The sequence below is a fragment of the Crocodylus porosus genome, unplaced genomic scaffold, assembly GCF_001723895.1.
Source record: "Crocodylus porosus isolate Cpor-Errol unplaced genomic scaffold, CroPor_comp1, whole genome shotgun sequence".
Taxonomy (NCBI): domain Eukaryota; kingdom Metazoa; phylum Chordata; order Crocodylia; family Crocodylidae; genus Crocodylus; species Crocodylus porosus.
In genome coordinates this window covers 1,389,849-1,414,870 of record NW_017728929.1, presented here as the reverse complement: position 1 = coordinate 1,414,870, position 25,022 = coordinate 1,389,849, and the positions used below count along the sequence as shown (strand labels likewise).

General features: G+C 47.2%; 1 protein-coding gene across 2 annotated transcripts in view; it reads right to left on the bottom strand.

Annotated features, from left to right (window-relative positions):
* The window catches only part of MYO7B (myosin VIIB), a 78,193-nt gene that overhangs the window by 2,754 nt on the left and 50,417 nt on the right, over positions 1-25,022 (bottom strand). For both annotated transcript variants that reach the window (XM_019542906.1, XM_019542905.1), the window contains exons 26-47: positions 24,574-24,701; positions 23,587-23,713; positions 20,892-21,011; positions 20,280-20,453; positions 19,171-19,398; positions 18,701-18,868; positions 18,007-18,124; positions 17,779-17,905; positions 17,101-17,270; positions 15,758-15,936; positions 14,634-14,761; positions 13,623-13,780; positions 12,727-12,880; positions 10,822-10,977; positions 7,445-7,550; positions 7,112-7,225; positions 6,255-6,342; positions 5,353-5,459; positions 4,883-5,068; positions 2,518-2,634; positions 942-1,025; positions 14-133 (exon numbers count right to left, since the gene is read on the bottom strand). In XM_019542906.1, coding sequence (XP_019398451.1) covers positions 14-133; positions 942-1,025; positions 2,518-2,634; positions 4,883-5,068; positions 5,353-5,459; positions 6,255-6,342; positions 7,112-7,225; positions 7,445-7,550; positions 10,822-10,977; positions 12,727-12,880; positions 13,623-13,780; positions 14,634-14,761; positions 15,758-15,936; positions 17,101-17,270; positions 17,779-17,905; positions 18,007-18,124; positions 18,701-18,868; positions 19,171-19,398; positions 20,280-20,453; positions 20,892-21,011; positions 23,587-23,713; positions 24,574-24,701 — 3,057 coding nt within the window. The remainder of the gene's footprint in view (positions 1-13; positions 134-941; positions 1,026-2,517; positions 2,635-4,882; positions 5,069-5,352; positions 5,460-6,254; positions 6,343-7,111; positions 7,226-7,444; positions 7,551-10,821; positions 10,978-12,726; positions 12,881-13,622; positions 13,781-14,633; positions 14,762-15,757; positions 15,937-17,100; positions 17,271-17,778; positions 17,906-18,006; positions 18,125-18,700; positions 18,869-19,170; positions 19,399-20,279; positions 20,454-20,891; positions 21,012-23,586; positions 23,714-24,573; positions 24,702-25,022) is intronic.

Below are 25,022 nucleotides of genomic sequence, written 5' to 3'. Positions count from 1 at the left end.
GGGCTCCTCTTACCAGAGATGTCTCACACAGAATCCGGCTTCCTCGCACCAGGTTCCCAACAGTCATGTGGAAGTATGTGCTGCCGCTGCACCAGTTGGAGATTTTATTAAAGGGGTAACCTGTTAAGATTTCCTGCAGAGAGAACCAAATGGATAGAAAGGACTGAACAGTGCAATGAAGAAATAGATTCCTCGGCAGATCAGAAAACATTGGGCAAGTAATCCTTCCCTTTACTGATTATGCTCCCCTCCCTGAAGGCATCAACAAATTCAGCTCCCGTATCCCAAACAGCTCAGTGTAATCCCCACTGCCTGCAGGAGAGCAGCTCAGTACTTAGCTTTCAGGACTCTGGCACACCTTCCTGTAATTCAGTCAGTTCTCCCCACACCATGCTACTTCTTATTTGTTAGAGTAGCCTATTTGTTTTCTAGTTTCAAAGCAAGATGCCAACATGAACAATAAGAATAGCTTTAAAAGGATGGGGTTGTCTCTTCAGCAGGACTGACAGCCAGTCTGCACCAGGAACAGGGTTGCAGTCTAATTACCAGCCTCTTTCCATCTTGTTTGTTTGCTGTGTTGTGGACCACTTAGAGAATTCAGCATGGGAAATCTAAAGGAGGTTTCCTGACGCACAGCTTTTTTGTAATGTGGCCCCCTTGTAACAGCTGTCTTAGCTTTTTCCTGTCCAGTGCAAAGAATGCATATGGCAGTTACTTAGAGTGCTTTGGAATAGTCTTTTTACTGCTATTTGTGGCAATATACTGTATTCACTTCAGTGTTACACAACAAATCAACGGGAGACCAATGGAGTTCCTAAAATTAAAGGAGAAGGTCCTATCCCTAACTATCACTGCCATTGAGGGGGTTCTTCCTTAGGAGTATCAATCAGAAGTGTGCACTTCCCAGAGGTCCAGAGAAGCACTGAGAAAACAGCTCTTACCTTGGTCTTTTGGTGTATCAGGGAAACTCCCTGTCTGTTGATTGCAATCAGTATGATGTCAGGGAAATTTGGCTCTGAGGTTTGCTGGCAAAAAGGAACAAAATGAAGTGGTAAACAGATAAAGGCAGATGGGAAAAGATCCACTTCACTGCTATTTATTGTCATCATCAGATTAACATTGAAGTAGCCATTCCTAGGCATAACTTATCTTGAAGGCTTACACACCTAATAGTTGGAGGAGGAGAGAGGGGGAGCGTGTAGTAGGTGTTGCAACCAGGCCCCAGCCCTGCAGAGTTTGGCTTTGTTTCTGGGTTGCTGCAGGCAGTTCTATTAAGCTTAATGAAACCACTATGAGTATAATTAGAGAGCCTTTATTACTGTCAGCTGGCTCATTAGACTGGCTGGCAGAGGGGAAGTGTGTAGAGGTTATAAAAATGTAACTGTTCTCTCTCACTTCAAATGTATATCTTTGTTATACATTGAATAACTTTAAAAAAGAAAAGAAAGTCAATTACTAGCTATTATATAGATGCAAGCTAGTGTTTTTTAAGATGCCTCCATGCAGGGGTATTGTATTCTACTACTTCAGTATTTGTACCAATTAGTTGTTTTCTTATTGTGAAACCTTCCTTCAAACTTCCCATCTCCCAACTTATTTTTAAGGTGTGATTTGTAATGCCCTTGAAACTTTTTGTTTATATGTTTGGTAGTTTAACTGAGCCTGGTCCTACATTCTTCATTCTGATATTTATTACCTTTTATGAAAGGGAAGGGGGCTTTGTTATAAGCTGAGAATTTTTTTTAAACTAAAGAGGAGGAGGAAGACCTGCTAGAAGCTGAGGCCTTGTTGAACCAAAGTTATGCTGAAGCCTTAGGAAGTCAGCATCAAGGCTACAGGGCCTCTAGTCAATAGTATGTTTAATGCTGCAGTCCACCCAGCATCCTTCCAGGGTTCTACAGAATGAAGTGGGGGATGGTCGACCATTGGAGGGGTGTTTGTCCTTGAGAAAGAGCATCTGTAGAGTGAAAATGCTAGTATGCCACTACATGTTGATCATGGATCTTGCTGAACCTTGAGGGCAGCAGGACCAAGAACACTGCACTCACGTAATTATGGGATCTCAGTGGCATATAATATAGCACCCCCTCCCCAGCAACCCAGCTTACTGTCAGTCCAGCACTCTGCAGTGGCTCCTTAGTAAATGCAATGTCCAGTTCAGCTGTCCCTATGGGAGACGAGCTACCTGAGGAGGTGCCTGGGGCCCTTTGGGAGAGCTGTTTCACTGAAACGGTAGGGAGGGACTGCTGAGCTCCCTCAGACCACTTGAACCTTCTCACACTGGATAGGAGAGACCTTGGACCATTTCCACTACAAAGGATATAACTGCTGCATTTCATTCCAGATCTGGCTTCCCGTCTGTAAGGTGGTCACATTCTTCCCTCCACCCCCATGCTTGTATGTATGTATGTACATACACACGAAGGGCAGATTGGGGTAAATACTAATCCTCACTGAACAGCAACCTGGCTGGCAGACCTACTAATGCATACAGAATAAGAAGCCTTCTATACTTACCTTGACTTCAAAGAAGGCTGACCCAAATGTTGGCCAGCGGTATATAATTTTCAAGAAGGCAACCTTAGCTTCATCCACTGTTTTCCCCTCATGTTTGCTGTATGCTGCAATAATGTTCTGTGTAGAAGAGGAATACGTGAACAACCTAGTGAGCGTGCCAGTAGGCTTTCCCCTCCCAGTGCAACTCCTAGAGGCAATACCATAATGCCACAACATTGTCATGTGACCACATCACTTTCAGGGCCTTGTTACACGGTTGTTTTAGGTGGCTTCTGAAGCTCTTAATCCCTGGATTCGCTGCACATTAACACCTTTAAGTGCTTTAAAGAACCCAGTACTTGTCTTAAAGTCACACCATTCCAGGGCAGGAATATCTCTAGTGTGCCTAATTTTGCTCCTGTTTCATTAAGGTGAAGTCCTCCAGCATCCCAGGATGCAGTGGCTCCTCCTGAGACAAGGTGGGAATGCTGGGGGCAGGGTCCAGCATGCCACCTCTGACCCACTGCTCTCACTGGGCAGAGCCAATGCCACAGCCCTGGAGTGCCCACAGTGCCTCCTGGATCAGTTCACTACTCTGAATAACCAGGCGGGGCTCAGGCCGTGGTGCCTGCATGGGGCAGTAGGCTGGTGCTGACCCACAGTTGAACCTGTGCCCAGCCCTGCTCTCCACTGCAGTGTGCCCCAAACTAAGTGCCTGTGTCCCCAGGGCCTGGACACACTCCCCAGTGGGGCTGGGTGGCTGGAGGAGTGGAGCTTGGCAGCTGCAGCAGAGCAGCCTGAGGCTGGTTCCTGCTAACCTCAGGCTCCCCTGGGCCATGCAGGGTCCAGCTGCTGGCTCCTCCCTGGCTCACCTGGCAACAGCTGCAGTTGGCAGGGACCTGAAGCCTCTGAACCCCCATAGCAGCTGGGCAGCTGCGCACATGGAGCATGGGGCTCAGTACTGCCTATCTCTGTTGGCACTGCACAGAGCTGGCAGGGTGGTTGCACTGCTCACAGTTGCTTCCCAAACCTGGGAGGGGTGGGAAGTCCTGTCCCTGTATCCACTCTCCCCACCCCCTGGCATGTTCTCAGACTACTGGACCTAAGCAGAGCGAGTGAGCCCTGGGACTGGCTCTGGCTTTGCCCAGCAGGAGCAGTGAGCCGGTCCTGCCCATCTCCTAGTCCAGGCCCTGGAATATGCTGGGGTGGGGAGTGGGGTACAGGAATGCAACTTCCCAACCCCACCAGGCTTGGGAGACAGCTGTGAGCAGTGCAGCCTCCCCACCTGCTCTGTGCAGCTCCAGCCCAGATGAGCAGCACTGAACCCTGCACTCCTTGCCTAGAGCTGCTATGTGGGGGCGGGGAGCAGTTCAGAGGCTTCAGGCAACTGCCAACCATGGCAGTCCTGCTGGGTGAGCCAAGTGGGGGCACCAGCAGCCAGACCCTGCACAGCCCAGCAGAGTGCAGGGTCAGCAGGAACGCTAGAGGCTGTGTTGCAGCTGCCAAGCTCCACCCTTGCTCCTGCTGCCTGGCCCTGCTGGAGCGTGTGTCCAAGTTCTCGGGGTCCCATCCTTTTTTTTCCTCTCTGGAGCTTGTCTCCCCCTGCACTGCCACTGTCTGAGCTCTGAGGGGCCCAATCCTTTTCAGAGCTTAGGCACTGCCTGGCTGACTGACAGCCCAGGTAGTGTTGGTGCAGTGTGGTGGGCTCTAGAGAAAAAAAAGGATCAGGTCCCTCAGAGCTCAAGCAGCAAACTGATCCAGGTGGTGGCAGGAGGCATCATGGCTTCTGGGCACTCCAGGGCTTCAGGAGGCATCATGGCTTCTCTGTCCAGCAGGAGCAGCCAGTCCTGCCCCTAGCTCCTAGTCCTGCCCCTGCTCACCAAGCCTCTAGTGGAAAGTCACAGCTGTGCAGGTGAGGGACAGGCAGGGAGAGTTTTTTTACCTTCAGTTGTGACTGCTCTACTGAGCTGAGCAACACTAAGCCAATTAACATTTTTTTCAGCTTACACCATAAGGTGTAACAAGACTCTTGGAGTGGCAGCAAGGATCACTTGTGCCTGCAGGAAGTGGGTCCTAGAGCTGCTCAGAGTGGGACAGATGGAAGGAGAGGCAAAAGTCTCCCAGCATCCCCTATCATATACTTTTTCTCCCCCTGGACCTCACGGATAAGGAAGGATTCTCTCAGAACTGCAGCTCCCCTCCAGGCCTGATGGAGCATAAGGGAAGGTCACCTCCTGGAGGGACAGTGTAAAGGTGCACCAGATCTCCCAGCTGTCTTCCAGGAGAACAACACTGCCACACATCAAGGTTTTGGTGGCCACCATCAATCCCCTCTTTGGGCTCCAAAGAAGTCCATTTATATCAAGCTGTAGGGAAAAGCTCTTACCTTCTTCCACTCCTCCTGAGACATTACTCGGAGCAGATTGTCTGGCACTAGCTCCTTTAGGATTTTTGGGATAGTTATCTGCTGTGACCGGTCATTGTCAAAACGGACTTTATAAATCAGCCCTGCCAGCTGGATGGCTTCTTCCCTGGAGCACTTGTGGTAGCCTCGCAGGTACTTTGGCAGTTCCTGGAAGAAACAATCTGCAAGTCGAGAGAACGGTCTGGGGCCAGTACAGGCTCATCCAGACATGAAACCAAGAGGTAGGCCTGAGACTTGAGGCTGACCTCTGCCCTGGAAGGTCATTCTGCACCAACAGAAAGCAACTGATTATTACATTTATTGTGTGTTTTAAGCTGCTTGTCCCTAGAGATACTTGGAAATAGCAAGAAATATTTCAGTAGGGTAAGCTTTGCCACAGTATTGCCTCAATGGCCCAGGGTGTCATGGGCTTCTTTACTGCCTACATTTACCTGATGGTAATGAAAGATGGAGTCAGCCTTCAAGTCTTTCCCTGGAGATACATTCAGCCACAGCTTCCTCATGAAATACACCTGGTAAGTCACAGCCACAGCAGCCCCTGAAGAGATAAGCCTGCTGTCAGCTCAGAAATCATTGCCTAATGACCCTCAGGGACAGGACTTTTGTTCCCAAGGGACAGTTCTTGCTGGCCTGTTGGTGTCATGGGACAGTATGTTTCAGGTTTAAATTTTATTTAGAAGATTTTGGTAAATTAATGCAAAAAATTCAGTTGGATAAACCCTATTTTTGCTCTCAGTCACTGCACTTATGACTGGAAGAAGCTGATGAGCAGTACCACAAGCCTTGTGGGGGATGAGGAGAGAAATGAATTAACCCTGAAAGTGCTTATCACAAGATAACAGTAATATTAAACAGGTTGCTAGAGTGATCCAGATAACGATTTTATAAAGAAGCAAGGTTCAGAGTTGTGCTGGGAGCTCGTGCAGTGTTTGATGTGTTCACCTGTGAGTAGTTGCACATGGAGCTTATGCTGTGACCTGCCGTTATTTGCGCCATTAAGGATGCAGCAAATCAGAGCATCAGCATGTGATGATACCAGTCTAACAAATTTGTAGATGCCTACACACAGACTTATTCCTATGTCTCTGTACATATCTGGCTGCACCAGGTCAGCTGATTTTTTTCATGCCAGAACTAGTGATCCCAGCAGTACACACATGGACCATATCAGCAAAAGGTTTAAAACAAGACTCCCAGCTGAATCAGTTGCAGAGGTTAAATAAATTCTATGAGAAGGCCCTGCTGATTCCCTGGTTGCAGTGTCTCCAGGTGAGCAGTGACATACGACACTGCTAGGAATTAACACACCCCCTCCAAAAAATCCCTCCCTTACCATCTTTCCCAGGCTTGTTCTTCCTATTCCAGTCAGTCACCTGCTTTAAAGAGTCAAAGAAGTAGTCTGCTTCGTTCTGACTAATCACCTAGAACAGGCAAGCAACAGAAGGAATGGAATTAGCTTCATAGGGAGAGCATCAAGTCACCAGATTCAAGCATCCACGCACTGTGCAGAAAGCAAAGCAGGAGCAGAGGCAAAGGGAACAGTAAGGAAGGAAAGCTCCTGGGAGAGTCTGTTCCCACAGCTTTCCCTCACCCTATTTCCTATTTGCTTCCAGTGAGGACAGTTCTCCCTGCCTAGCCAGTGTTCAGCTATATCCTCATAGGCAACACTGGCAGACTTGGGACTCCCTCTGCCCTGAAGCACAGTGATACGCAGACCACCAACAGTACCCTCCTTGAGGCACAATGAGCAGAAAGAGAAAGCTCACTGCTAGACAGCCAGTGGAGACAGCCAGGCTTTAGTTTAACCAAAATGTGCTTTTCAGAGACAGGATAGTGGAAGTGGGTGAGAGTGAGTTCCCTCCATGACCACTAAGGCCAACTGGAGCTGCAGATGCACAGCAACTCCTGGGGTCAGACCCTAGGAGTAGTGTGCAACAAGCAACGCCCCCCATCCCCAGCTCATACATCAGAGTGGCTGAGGGACAGCCCATGAGCCAAGGGAAGTCCATGCTATTCTGTCCTGCTGTCCACAACCCAGATGGGACCAGACGTAGTCCCTCTGGGTGCCATCCCTACATTAAAGAGGAAAGCAGCAATTATCTGCTCTGCTACTTGAACTTCAGTGTGGCCCTCCCTGGCTTCTGGCAGGAACCTAGGCTGAACTTGGGCTGTGTTCCTGAGTGGCATTACCTTGTCTGCGATCTTGATGAAGAGGCTGAATCCTTCCCAGGAGCTGAGCTGCAGCTTGGAGGCAATAGTCTGACACAGACTCCGGATTTTGGTGTTCGTTCCCACCTCAAATGCCTGAGACATACCAAAGGCCCCAAGTTGATGAGGCACAGAAGAAAGGGGATCACAGGGATAAAGGAATAGGTCATGCAGACAATTCAGAGCTGTTCTGCAAATCTAGGCAGCTGAGAGGCAGATCCTGCAGTCCTTTCACATACAATAGCCCTGAGCTCCATTGAAAAGCAGCCCTAGAGCCTGGACTGGGAGAGGGAAAGAAAGAGGAGGAGTTCTTACCTGTTCCGTGTCGTTGGGGAAGCAGACCTTGTGTGAGATCTTGGTGGTGTTCTGCAGGATGGCCTCCACCTCCACCTGATGGGGAGCCCACTTCCTAGAGCCACTCCTGGGAGAGGAAACACACACACCCCACTTCAGCACTGGGCATTTGCTGATCCCCTGGGAGGGCTTACCTTCTTGAATCTGCCTTTTAAGTTGCTAGGACTCCTACTGCACCTCTGCAAGGCACTGAGAGATTCATTAAAGACCAGCTCTTCTCTGCAAAGTGATCAGGTTAAGTGTACCTTCCTCATCAGGAGAACTGCTCTGCTCCATGTCCCCCTCTGGAGCCCTTTTTTTTCACATTTTGACCCTTTAACCCCCATATCACTCCTATCCTGCTTTTTCCTTAGTTTTCCATCCCCCCCCCCAAAAAAAAGAGTATCTTTCACCCTTTGGCCCTACACAGTGGGGGCTATCAGTTTACTCGGTGGGTCTTAAGGGCCATGTTAACTGGAAGATACAGAGTAGCTCTCCTGTCTATTTGTGTGAGTGTTCAGCGTTGTGACCTCAGATTGTGATGACTACAGGACACTGTTCTTCCTGTTCCTACTAGAGTGAAGGCAATGATGAAACTCAATGCTCTTTTACTTCTTGCACCATCAAGAGAAATTTTAGCTGATGGTGCAGCAGAAAGAGCTAGACTTGGAAGGGCTGCAGGAAGCATTATATTCTCATCATGTTGTGGACTCACTGATTACTGAGGCTTGGGAACTGCACAGTGCCAGTGCCACAGATCATGTTGCAGGATAAGAGGAGCTGGGTCTGCAAACTGAGTCATTCAAACCTCAATATAGTTACAGTGAAGAGGAATCCAACTTGTTATTGTAGGGTACTGATACTTTAGCCAATGTTTCCTATACTTTGCCATGTGCAGCAGGAAATGGGGAAATCTGACATGCTGCAACACTCTCTGTCAGGCTGGGGCTTGTCTATGGAACCCCATGCTGCCTGTGTTCCCCAATGGAGGACTTGGCTTGGCATCTGACATAGTGAATGGGTTTCACTTTGTGTGTTTGAAACCTTATTTCCTGTAATTAAGGTAAAGCAAGAATTTCATTTAGGGACAGAGGAACTGAACAGAAAATGCATAGAACACCATTTAGCCTGCTGCTGGCCAGATGTCAAAATGTAATTTGGCCCATATTGTGCTCATCAGTGTTGGGTCATACTTTCTTAGCCTAGAATCAGACAGGAGCAGATCTCACAAGGTGAAGGCATAGCAACATCACTGGTCTGAGCCAGTAGGAGTCCCCTACCCTGAAGCCTGTGCTAGGAAATCTCCCCACTCCTAAATCACTAAGGGTAAGGGAGTACCAATCCCTACAGCACTCTCTTACTGGCTGCCCAGCCCAGCAGCCTAGAGGAGGGGCAGGGAAGAGGCTGTGGTGACCTGCTTCCTGGAAGAGTGTAGATATACCAGCTGGCTCAATGTGGCTTCCTCTTCTCTGGTATTAAGGGGAATTGGAGGAAGTGCTGTGGTTTCCCCACCCCTGGGAGAGCAGGTTAGCCATGGGGAGGGAGGAGAACAGGTGGGCATTTTTGGAGATCTTCAATATCAGAAAAAGAAAACTGCCTCTGAAAAACACCTTCTCTGGCCCCCTCAGCACTCCAGATACCAGGCAAGAGACAGATTCATTAATAAAAGCGCTGCTTTCCTGCTCTAAAGAAACTATCTCACTGAGCAGAGGCTAGTGGTAGCCAGCGCACACTATGGGGAAGCAGGAGAGTTCCAGGCTCCTCCAAGGAAACAGCAATGAATGGCTTTCCCATCCTTGTGTTCCTCAGGCATTTTAAAGGCAAATTATGCTTGCAGTGGAGTTTCTCCCTCACTGAGGAATCCCACCCACTGCGAGTGGGAACAGCCGTGAGTTACCATTCCAGTGGAGTCTGGGCCTCGGGAGACAGAGCAAAAAGACCAGACAAGTTGGCCAGCCTTAGAGACAGGGGCAAAAGGGCTGTGAGATTAGCTGGAAAAAAAACTCACTCGGATATTTCTTTGGAACAAATGCCTGTCACAAGCAGAGTGAGGGGTGACTGGGCCTGAGGCATCCAAGTACCTCATGCTAGCCAGAAAACAGGGAAGCTTTCAAGCTACAGGTACAGGGAATACTGCTGCCAGAGCACCAGCTAGCTGCAGTGCTGGGTCAGGTTATTCAGAGGAGTCCCGAGGGACCCTATGAGAGCTTCTTAGGCTACATGATCCTTCAGGGACATCCCTGCAGTCATTCCACTTGCCCCCAGAGGCCAGGTCATATTCGTGATGTCAGCCAGAAGACCAGCAAAATCCTTAGTCTGTGTATGCAGGTGGAGGGGAAGGGAAAGGGGATTTCTCTCAGCTTCTGTTACTTTTCTCACAGTCTGAGAGGTGGGAGGCGCACACAGTACAGCTACCACTGGGTTGCTTGCGCTCTGGAGTGGGGAGTGAAGTGGACCAGAGCTGACTGCAGTATTCCAAGCCCCAGAAAGTGTGCTTATGACCCTAGTGCCTCAGCTTGTGGCGGCCAAGCAGTGCTGTGGGGTAACTACACTTGCTGGACAGTGAAGCGCACTTCTTGCTTGCTACCCCTGAGGTCCCGTGGTTTTAATCGCCCATTCTTCTGCTCCATATGCAGTCAGTTTCCAGTGCAGAACAAGTGTCACCCACAACCCAGTTTGAACCACACTGGTGCAGATGACCATGCGAGGTAGAGGCCATTGGTGACTCTTAACTTCTCTCACAAGGCAGGAATCATAGCCCCATATATCCCACACAGCGGGGCCTGCCTCTCCCTACCCAGGTGGGGCACTGAGCTTTAGTTTGGAGCGATCCAGCAAGAGAGGCAGTGTGTCCCCCTCAGGGGGTCTCCAATCCACCTGCCCCCCTAGTGCAGGCAGAGTAAACCCTAAAACAGACCTCCCTCCCCTGTCTTCTCCCCCTCCCATCCTGAGAGAGCACTGGGGGCGGGCTGGACTGCATCAACCCAGCCCTGCTTGCAGGCAGGGACAAACAGAAGTTAATGAAGGCACCTTCAGAGTGCCTTCATCTGAACCCTCATTTAATGAGGGTTTAATTTGCCCTGTAATCCAGTACTTTTAAAGTGCTCTGCAGCTGTAGAGCACTTTCAAGGAGCCGATCATGTAACAAACCTAACTTCTATCTGCACCCTAGATGGTTATGAAGAAAATCTAAAGAATATGAGCCCCTAATGGCTGAAGAAGCAGAAAGCAACCCCGCCCCCCCAGATTGTGATTTTTTTTAAAAAAGAAGCTTGTTATTTTAACTCAGTCTCATAACTTTGGGGGCCTGATGCAGACCCCTTGAACAAATGGGGTTGCCTGTAATGGGAGCTCTTTACCTCATCACCCTCTGAATCCTCTGGCTGCACTCCATCGCCAGGGTCTCCTTCCGCCGGGTCTCAATGAACTTCTGGGCATGTGTCAGCAGTGTTTTGCTGGGAGGGAACAGACCTGTACAGAGCCAGAACAACTGCCAGCCCCTGTTCACACTGTACCTGTGATCACAAAAACAAAGAAACAGCTGGATGAATCACACTCAAACCACACGGCGCATACAGGGAAAGGAAACACAACTCCACACTAAAGCAATATTGTGCCATTCACAGAGCAAGCAGCAAATCATCAGAGTCTGCGTGCTGCAACCAATTTTTGTGCAATGACTGAGGCCCACATCTGATGATTATTTTAATTCCAGACTGATAAATATTCATGACAGTTGCAAAGCTCATGAATAATTATGGGATCCAGCCTGACAGTTATCTTGGCAGCAGTCTTTGGGGCCATCCTCCTGGAAAAACAGTGTTTGCTCATGCCTGTTCGATATTACAAGCTCACATTTATTTGGAGCACATTACATACTTTCTGTAGCAAATTTGTTGCGTTTGTCCTCCCATGTTCCTGGCCAGCTGTTCCCCACTGCTAATCATGCAGGCACTCTCCTTTCAGTTGACTCTCTTTTGACCATGACTGCTGTGAAAAGTGACTGTCATCGAAGGTAGGATGGGCTGGGGGGAGGATTCCATAATTATTGTCTCTAGCAACTCCACATCAAATTTACATATTTTACATGTAAAAAGATGGTTTCTCTAACCTCCAGCCTGGGCTCTGTCAGCAAAACTGGGTTTGCTTGGCTTGGCCATTATTACAAGTGATAAAGATTCTTCAGCTGAAACTTAGTTAACACTTCTACTGAAGGGGCTAGAAATAGGACAGATTCCAGATACTGCTGCCAGAATGGCTCTGAAGTGCTAATGAGCAAGAGCTTCCGTGAGCTGGTTTTGACTAGTGAAGCCAGCAGCCCTGACCCTTAATCTACGTGAAGATTTTGATGAAATCACTGATCTCAGCAAATATACCAAGAGCCAGTTTTTATTTCCTTTATACTACTGTAAAACTAGAGCATCTTCAATAAGGAGTTAATTTACATTCAGATAAAAAATGTGAGAAATGTGGGCTCCTGAGCAAACTAGAGACTGTAATGGCCTCATTTTAAGGATTGCTTATTTTCAAGCCAGCATTTCAGTTCAACACTCTGAATTGCTCACTGGGGCTACAGTGGCAAAATAAAGCAGTAACTGCAGAGCTACCCTGATTAGAGACCAAGGTTCAACAGCCTGTAAAATTCACTGCACTTGTAACAAGCATAAGGCTTAATACAATCACACTGCTGCTCATTTTCCTCCAGAGAAACAGCAAGGCAGAAAATGGCTGGCTGGGAGCTGCAATTCCGACTGGGACAGTGACGCAATACAGTAGAATCTGGCTGAGCTTTAACAAACACCCCTTTGTTAATATAATTATAATACTTGGAGCTGCTGTTGTGATAAGTTCCATGAGGATGAAGTCCTACAGCCCCCCTCACAAACAGACTGGTACAAACAGAGGCACAGCTTGGTTGAAAAACTCTGGACAGGGGTAATGGAGCTGTTGTCCCAGGTGGACAGTGCACATTTGTAAAGTGATCAGCAAAAATAGCTAGTGGCAATAAAAAGATCCAACAAAGCTGAATGCTGGCATTCTGGTGGAGAGGCTAACACAGGTGAGGGGCTGAACTGGGATATGAAGGTGACAGCCCTCCCCATTGCCAAAATAAACAGGTGCACAAGTATCCCCTCTGCAGATCAAAGCCACAGCCAGAGCTCTGGGAATGGAGAGGATGCAAACAGCAGCCAGATCATGGGCCAGAGTCAGGGTGATCCTTCTAGTACCCCAGGATTTGCAAGCCGCACACACAGGCCCCATACCTGTTTCTGTTCTCAGTCAGTTGCTTCATGATCTGACAGTACGTCTCGTCCCGCAGTGCCTCCTCCTGGATGGCTACCACAAATATCTGGTCAGTGATCTCCATGGAGGACCAGGCTTGTTTCGAGGGGTAGTCCCCCATGAACCTCATAATGGGTGAGGGCACTGTTAAGGGAAAGGAGAGCTACCAGGTGCAGGATGCACCATCAGAAAGCCAGTGCTAACCCTGGAACTGGTGCTAACTCTAGTCCAGCTGTCACTCCAGCAGGTTTGCACCTCCTGACTGACTACACTGCTGTACAAGCAGTGGCCACATACTACACCCTATGCTGCCTCCTAGGAGTCAACTAATACTCCTCCCTGCATAAACATCACCAAGCCAAGTATTGCACCTTCTGTAACCACCAAGGGCAGCTGTGCATGGACCTGTCAATGATAAGGGCCTTGCACTGGAATGTCTCCCCTAGGATTATTCTACATGGCTTCTTTGGAGACCCACTTGAGCACCACTCTGTCCAGTCCTCTCAGAGGGGGATTATCAGCAGCTCAGAGGCTCTGGGTTCATGTGTTAAAGCCATCACCCTTTCCTACAACACCTAATTCACTGCTGGAAAACTGAATCCACATCCTGGCAGCAAACAACTAAAGATCATCCAAACTGACTGGATCCCCCAGAATGGACAGAGGAGCTGTGGAGCAAAGCAGGATGGCTTCTCCCTGGGTGAGAGCAGTGAGGCATGTTAACCCCCTATGTTCTGCATAGCTAAGCCCAAATTTAAAATTGCTGGAGGACTTTCCAAGGGATGCGAGTCTGAAATGTGGATTTATCAGAGGCAGCTCTTCATTTCTCTGAGAGTCAGGAGGCTGTGCCTGGCTGAGGGAGAAGAGGAAAGGATATCAATGAAGGTCTGACAAGCCAGGTCCCAAAGTTCCGGCTCTGCACACACCTTCTTCAGCAAGGGCTGTTTCAGGGGTTCCTTTGAGTGTGCCCACAGCTGGCTGCGCCCACGGGATTTCTGGAGGACAGCTTTGCTGATGGACTCCTTCTCTGGAACCCTGAACAGAGACAGAAATAGATTGCTCAGATCTACTGGATTAGCATAAACATTAAATAGGAAGCCAGTCTTGTGCTGACTAATCACTGATCACATTCTATCCCAGGGAAGTAATAAGCAAGTATCACATATGAGCACACAAGTTCTTGAGGACATGGGAGTGCAAATCGGTCCCTCCTCCCTTCCCTTCTCTATCCATTGTTGTCCTAATTTCCACCTATATACATTCTCACTGACCACCTGTCACACTTATTTTCTTTCATTCCTTGGAGATCTCAGAACAACAGCAGAGTCCCCCTACTCCTGAAGAAGGGTGCTTGTGCCTGAAAGCTTGTGAAGAACTTTTTTTCCAACTACTCAGTTGGTCTAATAAAAGATATCGCATCTACATGAAGAACCTTGCCAGCAGGAAGAAGGAAGGCACAAAGAAGAATATAAGGGTGTATTAAAAATATCCTTTTTTCTTCCGACCTTGGAAGATGAGAAAAGTTTGTACAACCCAATTCTGCCTTAAACACATGGTAAATTCAGGCAAGGGACTGGAACTAGGGAGAGTGCTTCCTGGGAGGAGGAGAGAATTTAAGTTCAGGTTCTTCTAGCCCGCCTGTAGTACTGCAGCAGGTAAGGGAGGTTAGTAGCTCAAGAGCCAGGATCTCTGCCCACAGGGAGTCACTTGAGTCAACTTCATCACAAGGAGCAGAGAAGAAGTTCAGTTAGAGAGGCCTTCTACATGGGAAATCACCACTATGTCCATGATAGGGGCAAGGATTATTCGACTCCAGTCAGATGCCAGTTTTTTTCCAGAGTTTTGCACACCCTGCAGGAGGCTGCAGTACCATGGACAGGGGGTTTACCTGAAGTGCTCATAGGAGAACTCCTCCAGAGTGTAGGGCTTCACCTTTGGATCCTCTTCCTCAGGCTCTTCCATGCGGGAGTTCTGTGAGGCTGTCCTCCGCTGATCTGGTGACATCAGCAGCAAGCTCTGGAAATGCACAGTCATTCAAAGCTTCCACACTGTGGCAGGGCTCTAAATGGGCTTTTTGGGTTAGTGCCATTGGATGTTGGGGATCAGGACCAGGGGGTTATATTAAGCTCAATTATTCTGTGCTGCTGAAATGCAGCAGCCCCCATGAATCTCTACAGAGACTCAGGAAAGTATCTGTGATGCCTTCTTGCATTGACACAAGCACAGACAGTGACAAGCAACACCAGTTTTGATCAACCCTAGCACCATCCCTTGCAGTAGAAAACCAGTTTGTTCTTGGCTTGTTTTTCTTTTCCAGTTGGTTCCTCTTACTCCATTTTGCAGTGGAAAATACATCAACTCTCTAAAACTGGGGACAGATAGAGTGGATCACTGGGAAAATGGTTAGGGGGATAACTTGCATTGGGTCCTGGTTAGCTGTATTACTTTAAATCAATGCTCTGAACAAGAAACTACTCTCCTCTTTCAAAGGCATATATCACCAATCACCAGAAATCCTAGTCAGTCAGCTCAGTAAATCATGTGACTGTTTGCAACAAGTATTTCAGATAAAGGACTTTTGAGTGTTTGTATTTTCTTTCAGAACAGGGATGAAATTAAAAGTCCACTATTAATGGAATCCTCAATTCAACACACCCCTCTGCAGGCACTACTGTCAATTCCATGCCAATTCATACAAAAAACAGAGAGCATCAAACCCCGGCAGCCATGTGAACTACCATTTTGAGCATCATTCCTTGCATGCACTTGAAATGTTATCTGATTCCCTTCCCACTGGACTACAGATTTTTTCTTTTCCTTTCATGTAATTCTGATTGATTTGTTGCTCCAATGAAAGGTACCAGCAATACAACTGATTTGAGAGGACAAGTCATATTCTAGTTCTGCAGTTAATAACTGCTTTTAGTACTGTCACATTATTCCCCCCACTCAGATCGCTGAGATGTAGAGACCATTCTACTAGTGTTTAAGTTCACATCACATGCTCCTTACCAGGATTTGACTAGATGGTTTTGTGAGGGAAGGGATGATATAGATTGCCTCCAAAGACACAATGCCTGTTTTGCTTGTCCTTTCATTCTGAGCTGAGATCCAGTTGTTATTTGCTTCCAGCCCTTTGTCCTGGTCCAGAATCAACAAGTCCCCCTTCTTGAAGGACAGAAGGGCAGGGTCTGGAATCAAGAGAGAACTACAGTATACTGGTCAGATTCTACAGCTGAAGAAGAACAGCTATAGGATTTCTATCTGAAAGGCAATGAACCTGCAAGGCCCAAATTCATTTAGGAGTAGAAAGCAATCTTCTTAGATCTGGCTGATTAAACAGATGCCCTGTAGAGCCATCATTCCCACTGCCAGATCCATCTCGCTTTCACTGAGGTCAACAGCGAAACTCCCACTGGTTTTAAAGAGCGCAGAATTGTCCCTGGGATTGTCAGTGATGCAGGGAAAAATGCTCATAAGTTTTAGAGGGCATCTGCACAAGACATTTACTGCAGAGTAGCCTAATTAGCTCCTCAGTAAGGCATCCCCATCTATACTTGCGGGGCTATTAGGTTGGAGTAAGGTAGTTAACTCCACCGTAGGTTAGTTGATACAAGTACTGTCCTATGGTGAAGTTATTTACTCTGCCTCTGTATGGGTAGACAGTGACTGGGGCTGGCTGGGGCACGAGGGTGCTACAATGCAGGGCTGCCTGCCATCTAGCCCCACACAGTAGCACCCTTCTGCCTACCAGGCCCTCCACAGCACACTGAGCCTGGCAGGAGCAGCTTCAGGCTGGCAGGTTGACCCTCTGGATCCCCTACCAGCTGGGGCTCCACTGCCCTGGCTCAATATGCTGTGGTCCTGAGAACACATGTAAACACTGTGCCTGGGAGCAGTAAACTGGTACAAACTGTTCCATTAATACTGAGGTATAAACCCATCCAGAGAGAACTGGGAGAGTAAGGCATTTGCATGCTAACTTCCTCCCTCAGTCAACAGCTTTTCACAGCAATCTCTAGGCTTTCAGCTCTTATAGAGCTTCTATTGAGACTGTGCCCAGATAGTTAAGTCCTAAGCTCCTGTACAGGCAAGCTGAATTTCTGGAGCATGGAGGGCTTCAGAGACAGTAGCCATATGTAGGAAGAAGGAAAAGAAAAGTCATTTTATAGGTAAAGAGTCCTGAACCCTGCCTCCCTGAATATTGCATTGCTATGCTGGTCACAACTGACACTTAGTAGAGCAAACTACTGATCTCACAGATTTTTTTCTGCTTCTCTTTTAGCTCTTTCAAACATTTATTATGGGTTTGTCCAAGATTTCTTCCTGCCCACATGACATACTGTCAGAGTTACCTTGGGGCTTGTTCTCCTGCATGGCCACAGCATACTGCGACCTCTTCTTCAGTCCTTCCAGAAACATGACCACAAGCTCAGCGATGACCACACTGTGGACAGATGTCAGGACAAACTCCTCTGCCCGCAGTGTCATGAGTGTACAGCTTTGCCCAAATGACTTCACTGCCCTGTAGATCACAAAGCACAACATCTGGAAACTTTCTGTGACCTTTTAGTGGCATGCAGGCACAGCTCTGGCATCTACAGCTCTGTGCCAACAAGAGCTGGGAGCTCCTAGCAAGTGCCTTCTTACAAGTAGGTGTGTGGAGAGGAAGATATCTGGCAGGTGGACATAAAACACAGTATTACATACACATTGGCTTAGGTTCCCCATGTTTCTCCACAAAGGTACATCATTCTTGGCACTGAAAAAAATATTTTTCTTTGGAGTGAGTTCATTCAGTCAGAGGTGTCCGCTGTACTTCAGTTCTGTCCTGGAAGTTTTTTTGGACTGACTGAGCATGTTTAATCAAGCAAAAGCTTCCTAAAACATGTCCCACTAATGGATGCTGACCCAGACCCAGACCAACTAACTAAACTGGTTTTTGGGAAGGGAACTGGAACTCCATCTTACATGGAAAACCCCTTGTTGAGTCCAGCAGCTTCCTTCAGACCTTGCGCCTACAAGAGACTCACCTTGTGGTGTGGATTCCCGTGACTTCTGGGAAGGAAAGCTCAAGGAGCCGCTTTTCCGACTCATCAAGGAAGCAGATACCTTTCCAGTTGATGGCCACTATAAAGTGGTTTTTGGGCAGACTGGGCCCTACAAATGTAGAAATACCTTCTCATAAACACTGTTCATCCCTTTCCCTCCTTTCTGCTTAACCCCCAGGCCCTCACCTGCTCCTGGGCTGCCGTGATTACCTGAAAATTTGGTAACTTCAAAGAACCTAGAAAACAGCAAAGGCCACTGAAAACGGGCAAAATCCACAAGCTGCTCTTTCACACTCTGAGGGGAGAGCTGGTCCTGTGTGTAAGGGGCCTGCAACACAAGAAGAAACCCATGACTTCTTAAGTTCAGATCCTGTGTATCAGGTACCAAAGCACAAAGGTTGAGGGTAAACAAACAGCAGGCCTGATCATGCAGACAGCCCTCAGCTATCCTGAATTGTGTAGGGAATGAAGGGAGCTTACAATTAAGCAATAAGGCTTGTGTCACAGATAAAGAACAGCATAATGTTCATAATCACAGCCATTTCCTGCAGTGTCCATCCTGAATCAATTGCCAAAGTTGGACATAATGAGAACTCCTTAAGAAAAAGTGCTGTAAGTGGATACCAGTATAAACTGGTATCTTTCTGCCTCATGGCGAATCTCATGGGAACCAGTGTGGGCCCCTTTTCTCAATCATCCCAAACCAATTACATGGGGCAATTAACCAGACTTGTCTGTCCTTATTCCCTGACAACTCTGGGTACTAGCCAGTTCTCTCCCTGCAGAATTTCACCACAGAAGCACATTATAACTGGTATTGATGACTGAAGCAGAAGTTGGGACTTAGCACAGAGTCTTGGATGGTCAAGATCAGTTAATCCAAAGGACTATACGAGGTCCCCACCTTGGCATGCGCATACGTTACGAGGCTTTCCCACTTCTCCTGGGACTTTGATTTCAGCAGCCGTACTGGGATACACTCCTGGAGCACCTTCTGGACCAGCTCGTGCCGGATGGAAACCCCAAACTGGATGTAGCAACACTTTGCTCCTATCTCCACCAAATCCTCCTCCTGCAACAAGCCACCTGGTTAACAGATGCCTGAGGAGACACATCCATGTCCTACCATCCATATCCAACATAGCATGGACTGGAGTCAGGCTGGGGACTTTAACTTCTCTGCTTTCAGCCAGGCTGGTTTGGAGAGCTGTGCAGGTCTTGGTCTGGCTGTTGGCAGTCATTTGGAAAGGAAGAGGCCAAGTTGTAGATAACCTTCCTCCCATCCCCACAGGGTCTGTCCCCCTCCCTGCATATCCCTGGGGTAAGTCCTTATGTTCTACCATTCCTATACAGGGAGAAAAAACAGATCCCCACCTTCTCACACCGGTATTCTCCAAACCGGATCCCACGAATGACCTGGTGGTAAATGAGATCGGTGCTGACTGGGTCTTCCTTGGAGTTGTGCCAGGGAGTGAATATCTCCTTCCGGAAATACAGGCGCCATGGGGCATGACGTTCGTGGCCACCACTTTCTTTTGCCAGCTCCTCACACTGGGAAATGGCATCCATGACATGATCCCGGCCACTGCCCAATGACCAAACCTTACAGCAAAAGGACAGTCCATTTTAGGGAAATAATTGAAACTCATTAAACTGCAAACCAGATGTCTAAACCTCCCCTATTAGCTAACAATAGAAAAATCCTGCAGAAGCCAGTTCATACACTGGGTTAAATTCAGGACATACTGGGTACCTCTACACCTGCACTTTAATGTGCATTAGCTTATTTTAAAGCACATTGAAGTGTCACTAAAACCATGGGGCATTTTTACACATGCAAGCACTGCAGCACCAGGCACTTTGAGAAGTGCCCGCTGCTGTGATGCCTGTAGTTCTATAAAAGATGAAATGTGCGTCAGCACTGAGAAAATGGTGGTGGTGCACTTTTGAACTAACATGCATTGGTGGTGCTTTAGTTCAAAAGGTCACCGCTGCCATTTTCTGCATGCTGATGTGCATTTTGCTGCTTATACAACTGCACGTGGTGCAGCACAGTTCGCCTCAGCTCGTGTACGAAGCAGACTCAATTAATCAATTAATCCAGTCTGCTCTAAAGCGGTGGATCTCTGGCACATCACAGGACAAAAAAGTATGTGTATAAATGCCCGTGTTTTTTAGTTAACGTGCTTAGAATAAGCTAATGCACATTAAAAGTCACTTAATAACCAAGTTAATGCACATTTTTCTAGTACCTCACAATGGAAGAGGTACTGGATTTAATTCTCATTAACTAAAGTGTATTAATGCATGTGTAGATGCACCCACTGTATGCAAGCTCCACATCACTAAGGTAGATTTAGCTTTACTGATGACCAAATGGAGCATCAGCTCCCAGGGCATGGAGAAAGGATCTCCCTATAGGCAGGGCTGAGCAAACCCCTGGATGGAGCCTGAGGATTTAAGGCTGGATGTCATAGCTTTACCTTGTCATACACAGCAATGTAGAGAGAAAAGCCAAACATATCCTTCAGCATGATTTTATCTGCTATGAGCTGGCAGATCTCTTTGGCAATGGAGGCTGAATCCGCAGGGACTGTGATGCTTTGGCCATTCATCAAGGTGACATTAAATACAATGGGTCTCTTCTGCTTTGTTGCCTGTAGCAAAGTTAAATGAATAAAATGGACTAGAGGAAGGAAAATTATGTTTCCCCCTGGAGACTGGAGGAAACTTTTGGATTAAAGAGCTCTCTCTGCACCCAGCTCTCTGTATGCATTGCACAAGGGGTGTAGGTTTCTAACACGGGGCCCTGGATCCCACTCCAGGGACCAGACACCTGTACTGACAGGTGGCTGTAGCTCCTAACATCCAAGTAATCACTTCCTTCATTGGATCCATCCCTGGATGAATATCCACAGACCAGGGCATGTCTGACAGTGTACCCCAGCAGTCTAGCCAGTCCTCAGTCCTTCTGCAGATGATTTCCACCCCCTGGACATAGACATATCAGTCAGTCCAGATAAATAAATAGCGTTCACCATGAATGGATGCCCAGGTTGATGTAACCAAGAACCTGCTGATGAAGAAGCAGCTACCTGGAGTTCCAGCCAGCTAGGAGGTTCTGCCCGCACTCCATTGGCATAGGTACGTTTCAGCCGATCGGCACAATATGGTGCATAGCTGGGGGGGCCTCTGTGGATGAAGTTCAGCAGGTACTGGATGGACAGAGCAGAAAAGACAGTTGGAAAACACTGCAAACCCACTGAGGATTGTAGAATGGATGTGAGTGAACTTTGTTGTCCTAAAGCAACTTGCAAGAGTGCTTCATTTTTGTGATTGGAATCAAATGAACTGAGAATTTCTTGGCAGTTCCTAGTCAGGCTAAGCAGTTACACACAAAGATTTCCTCAGTTCCTGCAGGGCTCCCAGGAGCCTGTCAGTTTACTGAAATTCAAGGGAGGTGGCATTGCAGAGATACCGTATTTTTCGGACCATAAGACGCACCGGACCATAAGACGCACCCTCGTTTTCCCCCCACTTTTGGGGGGGAAAAAGTGCGTCTTATGGTCCGAAAAATACGGTAAGTAGTGGCACACAGAGCTCAATGGCCTGCAGGGAGGCCCAAGGTCTGTGCAGAATTGCTTATTCTGGTCTGCACATTTAGGTATTGGCATTGGGACTCTGGTAATTTAACCTGTTCCCTGAAGCCATGAGTCAGCCTAGAAGAAGCATGCAGACTTCACACATCAGGAAGCCAAGTGTCCTATCTTTAGCCATCAGGAATTATGTGGTTCTCCCAAGAAGTGGGCGGGGTTATTACAAGATTTTCACCCTTTTCTAAAGCATCAGATACAACCCCAGGCAAGCCAGGAAGACATATAGAAGAGGTGCAAGATGTAAAGGAACTTTTAGGCTAGAGACAGACATTACATGTAAACTGGTTTAAGTGATCAGAAACTTGTTTAAACCTGTAACAGAACAGACATTCATTGCACATAAACCAGTTTGAAAATGGATGAAACCAGTTTGAGATAAACCTGGATGACTTAACTGATTTGGGTCAAACTGGTTTATGCAATGTCTATCTAAGACTCCTTCCTAGTTTAACTTAAGCCAGAGTCCCCCAGCATCCCAGATGCTCTGCAGCCCTGGGTGGGGCTCTCTGCTCTGCAGTAGGACTGGCCCCACAGCTCTGCTCCTTTGCTGGAGCTCCAGCAGAGATTACAGGCACAGCAGTGTCTGTCTGGCTTTCCCATGCCTCCTCTCTCCCACCACCACTCCGTGCTCAAGCAGGGATTCTTCCCTTCCCTCTCCCACAGCACGGACCATATCCAGCACTTGGTATGCTAGTTAATGCTGAGAGGTGTCTATCTAAGGCAGACAGGACAGTGTCCACTTAGGGCTTTTTGGAGCTAATCAATGGGTCAGCTGGTAATGTCCCTCTGTTCCTTCCTTGAAAAAAGTGGTTTAAGAGCTTGAACTTTTGTTTTCTTGATGGGCTGCTAAATGGTCTGTTAGCAACTCCCTGCTGGGCTGGTCAGGATAAGTGAGAACCCCTCCCTAATCAGAGCATCCTGCCAGGGCCTGGCCATACCCTTCCTCAGCTCAAGGCTCTGGAAGGGAAGGGAGGGCTGCTTTTATCTTGAGCCACTGCAGGCATGTGCCAGCATTTCTTCAGTCCAGAGGGAATGTCTGTACAGTTACAAACCAGTTCAGCCTAGCCAGGTTAGACTAATCTGCAAAGATTGAATCAATTCAGGCTAGGGCTTTTTGAATGTCTGTCCCTAGCCCTAGAGATACTACACGTGATTCTTATCCCAACTTTTCATTTAACCTCAATTTGAGTTACTTCTGACTAGCACCAACATGAGAATAAAGCCTGTTGTGTTGAATTCATCCATGGGGTCATAGGACCATGGGTGTCATTTTGATTTCAGAGCAAGGATTTCTTAGGGTACTGGATCAACTATATAGTTGAGATAAAGTTAGACAAGCTTTCAAATTTAAGACATTCTTCATCAGGTCATACTAATTATTCCACTGAAGTAATGAGTAGAGTTGCACCATTTGATCTTACTAATAACTCCATGGAAATAGTGAGTGGAGATACGCCACTGTTAAGTTCACATGTCTGAGCTAAGGTTCAGGCCTCATTGACTTAAATGGAATTATATTTAGGATTAGTTTTGTCTGCTCATCGTATGTCCCTTTTGAAGTGAGTTCTTTGGTTTACAGGGACAAATACAAGGAAAGACAAGGAGCACTTCTTGATAGCTACAGAGGACAACCACCTCAAGATAATTTTACAGTGCTTCATAATTGCAGAATGGGTATGTGTACTCACAAATACAGGAGCATGCATGTGCATGTGTTCTTTGGTAAAGAAGTTGCTCCTGAATTTCACTCCTTGCAGTTCTTTCTTTCCTGCCCCCACTACACTCCATAATAAATAAATAAATAAATAGAGAATGCACCAAACCTCTACCACATGCAAATTAACATTGTTCCACTGAAGTAATCTAGAATAATTCAAATGAAGCCAGATCAATAGTTTTACAGAGCTGCACTGACTCATACCTGAGGATCTGATTTATGTGTTTAGGTATCAGGGAATAGTAAGTGTACAGTACCAACAAATATAAATGTATGAGAAATCTTGGATTCAGCCCATCTCCAGCTGCTATAGTGACTACATAGTTAACTTGACTTCTTTTATCTAAATAAAACAGCAAACAAGGAACCAGACCAGGTGAGGTCTTCAAGCTGCTATGGGCTACATGAGCACAGTACCTTCACAAATGTGTCTGAAGGAGGAAAACAGCCAAGGCAAAGCGATAGGAGAATCCATCCTCGGGCATGACTGCTCCGGTTGCTGTTTTCAGTGAGCTGTTTGCAGATCTGGCAGTAGATCTCATCTCTGTAAAGGAGAGACATGTAATCAGGAGGACTGCAACCGATTGAGCCATCTGCACTGCAGCCGTAAGTGTGATTATAGCCCATTTAGCACACCTGAGCTATCTGTAACCCAGCTAGACTGAGAATTTATAATGAAGCCATGGAAAAAAATTGTGATTTTGGCTTCAGGAAGAAGAAACATAAGACTGTTGACTAACTAAGACCTTGCATAAGAGGCTTTCAGAAAACTTACAGTCAATGTTGGAGTTAACCCTGGAGCAGATGAGGTAAGTGACATGACAGTGTGACTTTAAAAAATTCAGCTAAATGATAGTGGACACAAGTGTAAAAAGCATCAAAGCAAAAAGTTCCAGAAGAGAGAAAAATTATTTAAAACCATCTCTTCCATTCACTGGGCAGATATGAGGGAGGTGGGACAAAGGGGAACACAAGGCACATGACAGTTTTATATCGGCTGAGGATCTCCATCTCTTATTGAAGCAAAGCTATAAGGAAAATGCCCTTAGGCTAAGAAAAGGTAAAGAACGACATACTAAATAAAAATACAATGTATCTTTGGTGCTTGCAAATAAAAATATGTTCCAGATACTGAGGTCATGTACCTGGGGCAGAGAACATCTGGCAAGCATATGGGTGTGAAAAAGGGCATGCATCCTCACAGCTGTCCCTCTAGCTTTAGGTAGAGGCATGTTTGGCTGGTTATACCTGCTCTGTGGTTAGGGAAAGGCTTTCCATTTCCAGGAAAACAGATTCATCCCTAGGAAGTCAGTCTGAGTTTCTATGAGGATTTGGGAAGGAGGTGCTAGTAGTGCATGTACCAGCAAGAGATTGGCCCAGGATGTGCAGTGCAGGGTTTCCTACCTGATAGCAGGGCGCAGGATCGCATTGCCAATAATGAAGTGCACTTTTTCAAGGTTAGACATAGGCCTGTCCGAGATCATGCTTTCCTCCTGGAATAGCTCCTCCCCATGTCTCAGATGACTTGTTACCTGAAAAAGAAGGGCAGAGCTCTCAACACTGCTCTTGTATTATTGGCCAGAACATTCCCTGCTTAATACACTCCTTGGCAACTGCATGCTGATGATCTTTTTCTTCTCCTCAATGTAAGTTAATAAAAAATACCTGTGGATGTAGCAACCCCTGTGCATGGCCAGCTAGCTGGCTCCATTTGCTTTTCTCTGTCTGTTGTCCCTGTTTGGTAATAGCAAGAAAAAACCTGCTGCACCCAGATATCACTATGATATGGGACATGTAAAAGTCTAGACTGGTGGGTTTTGAACTTTTTGGACACAAGACACCCCTCATTGGAC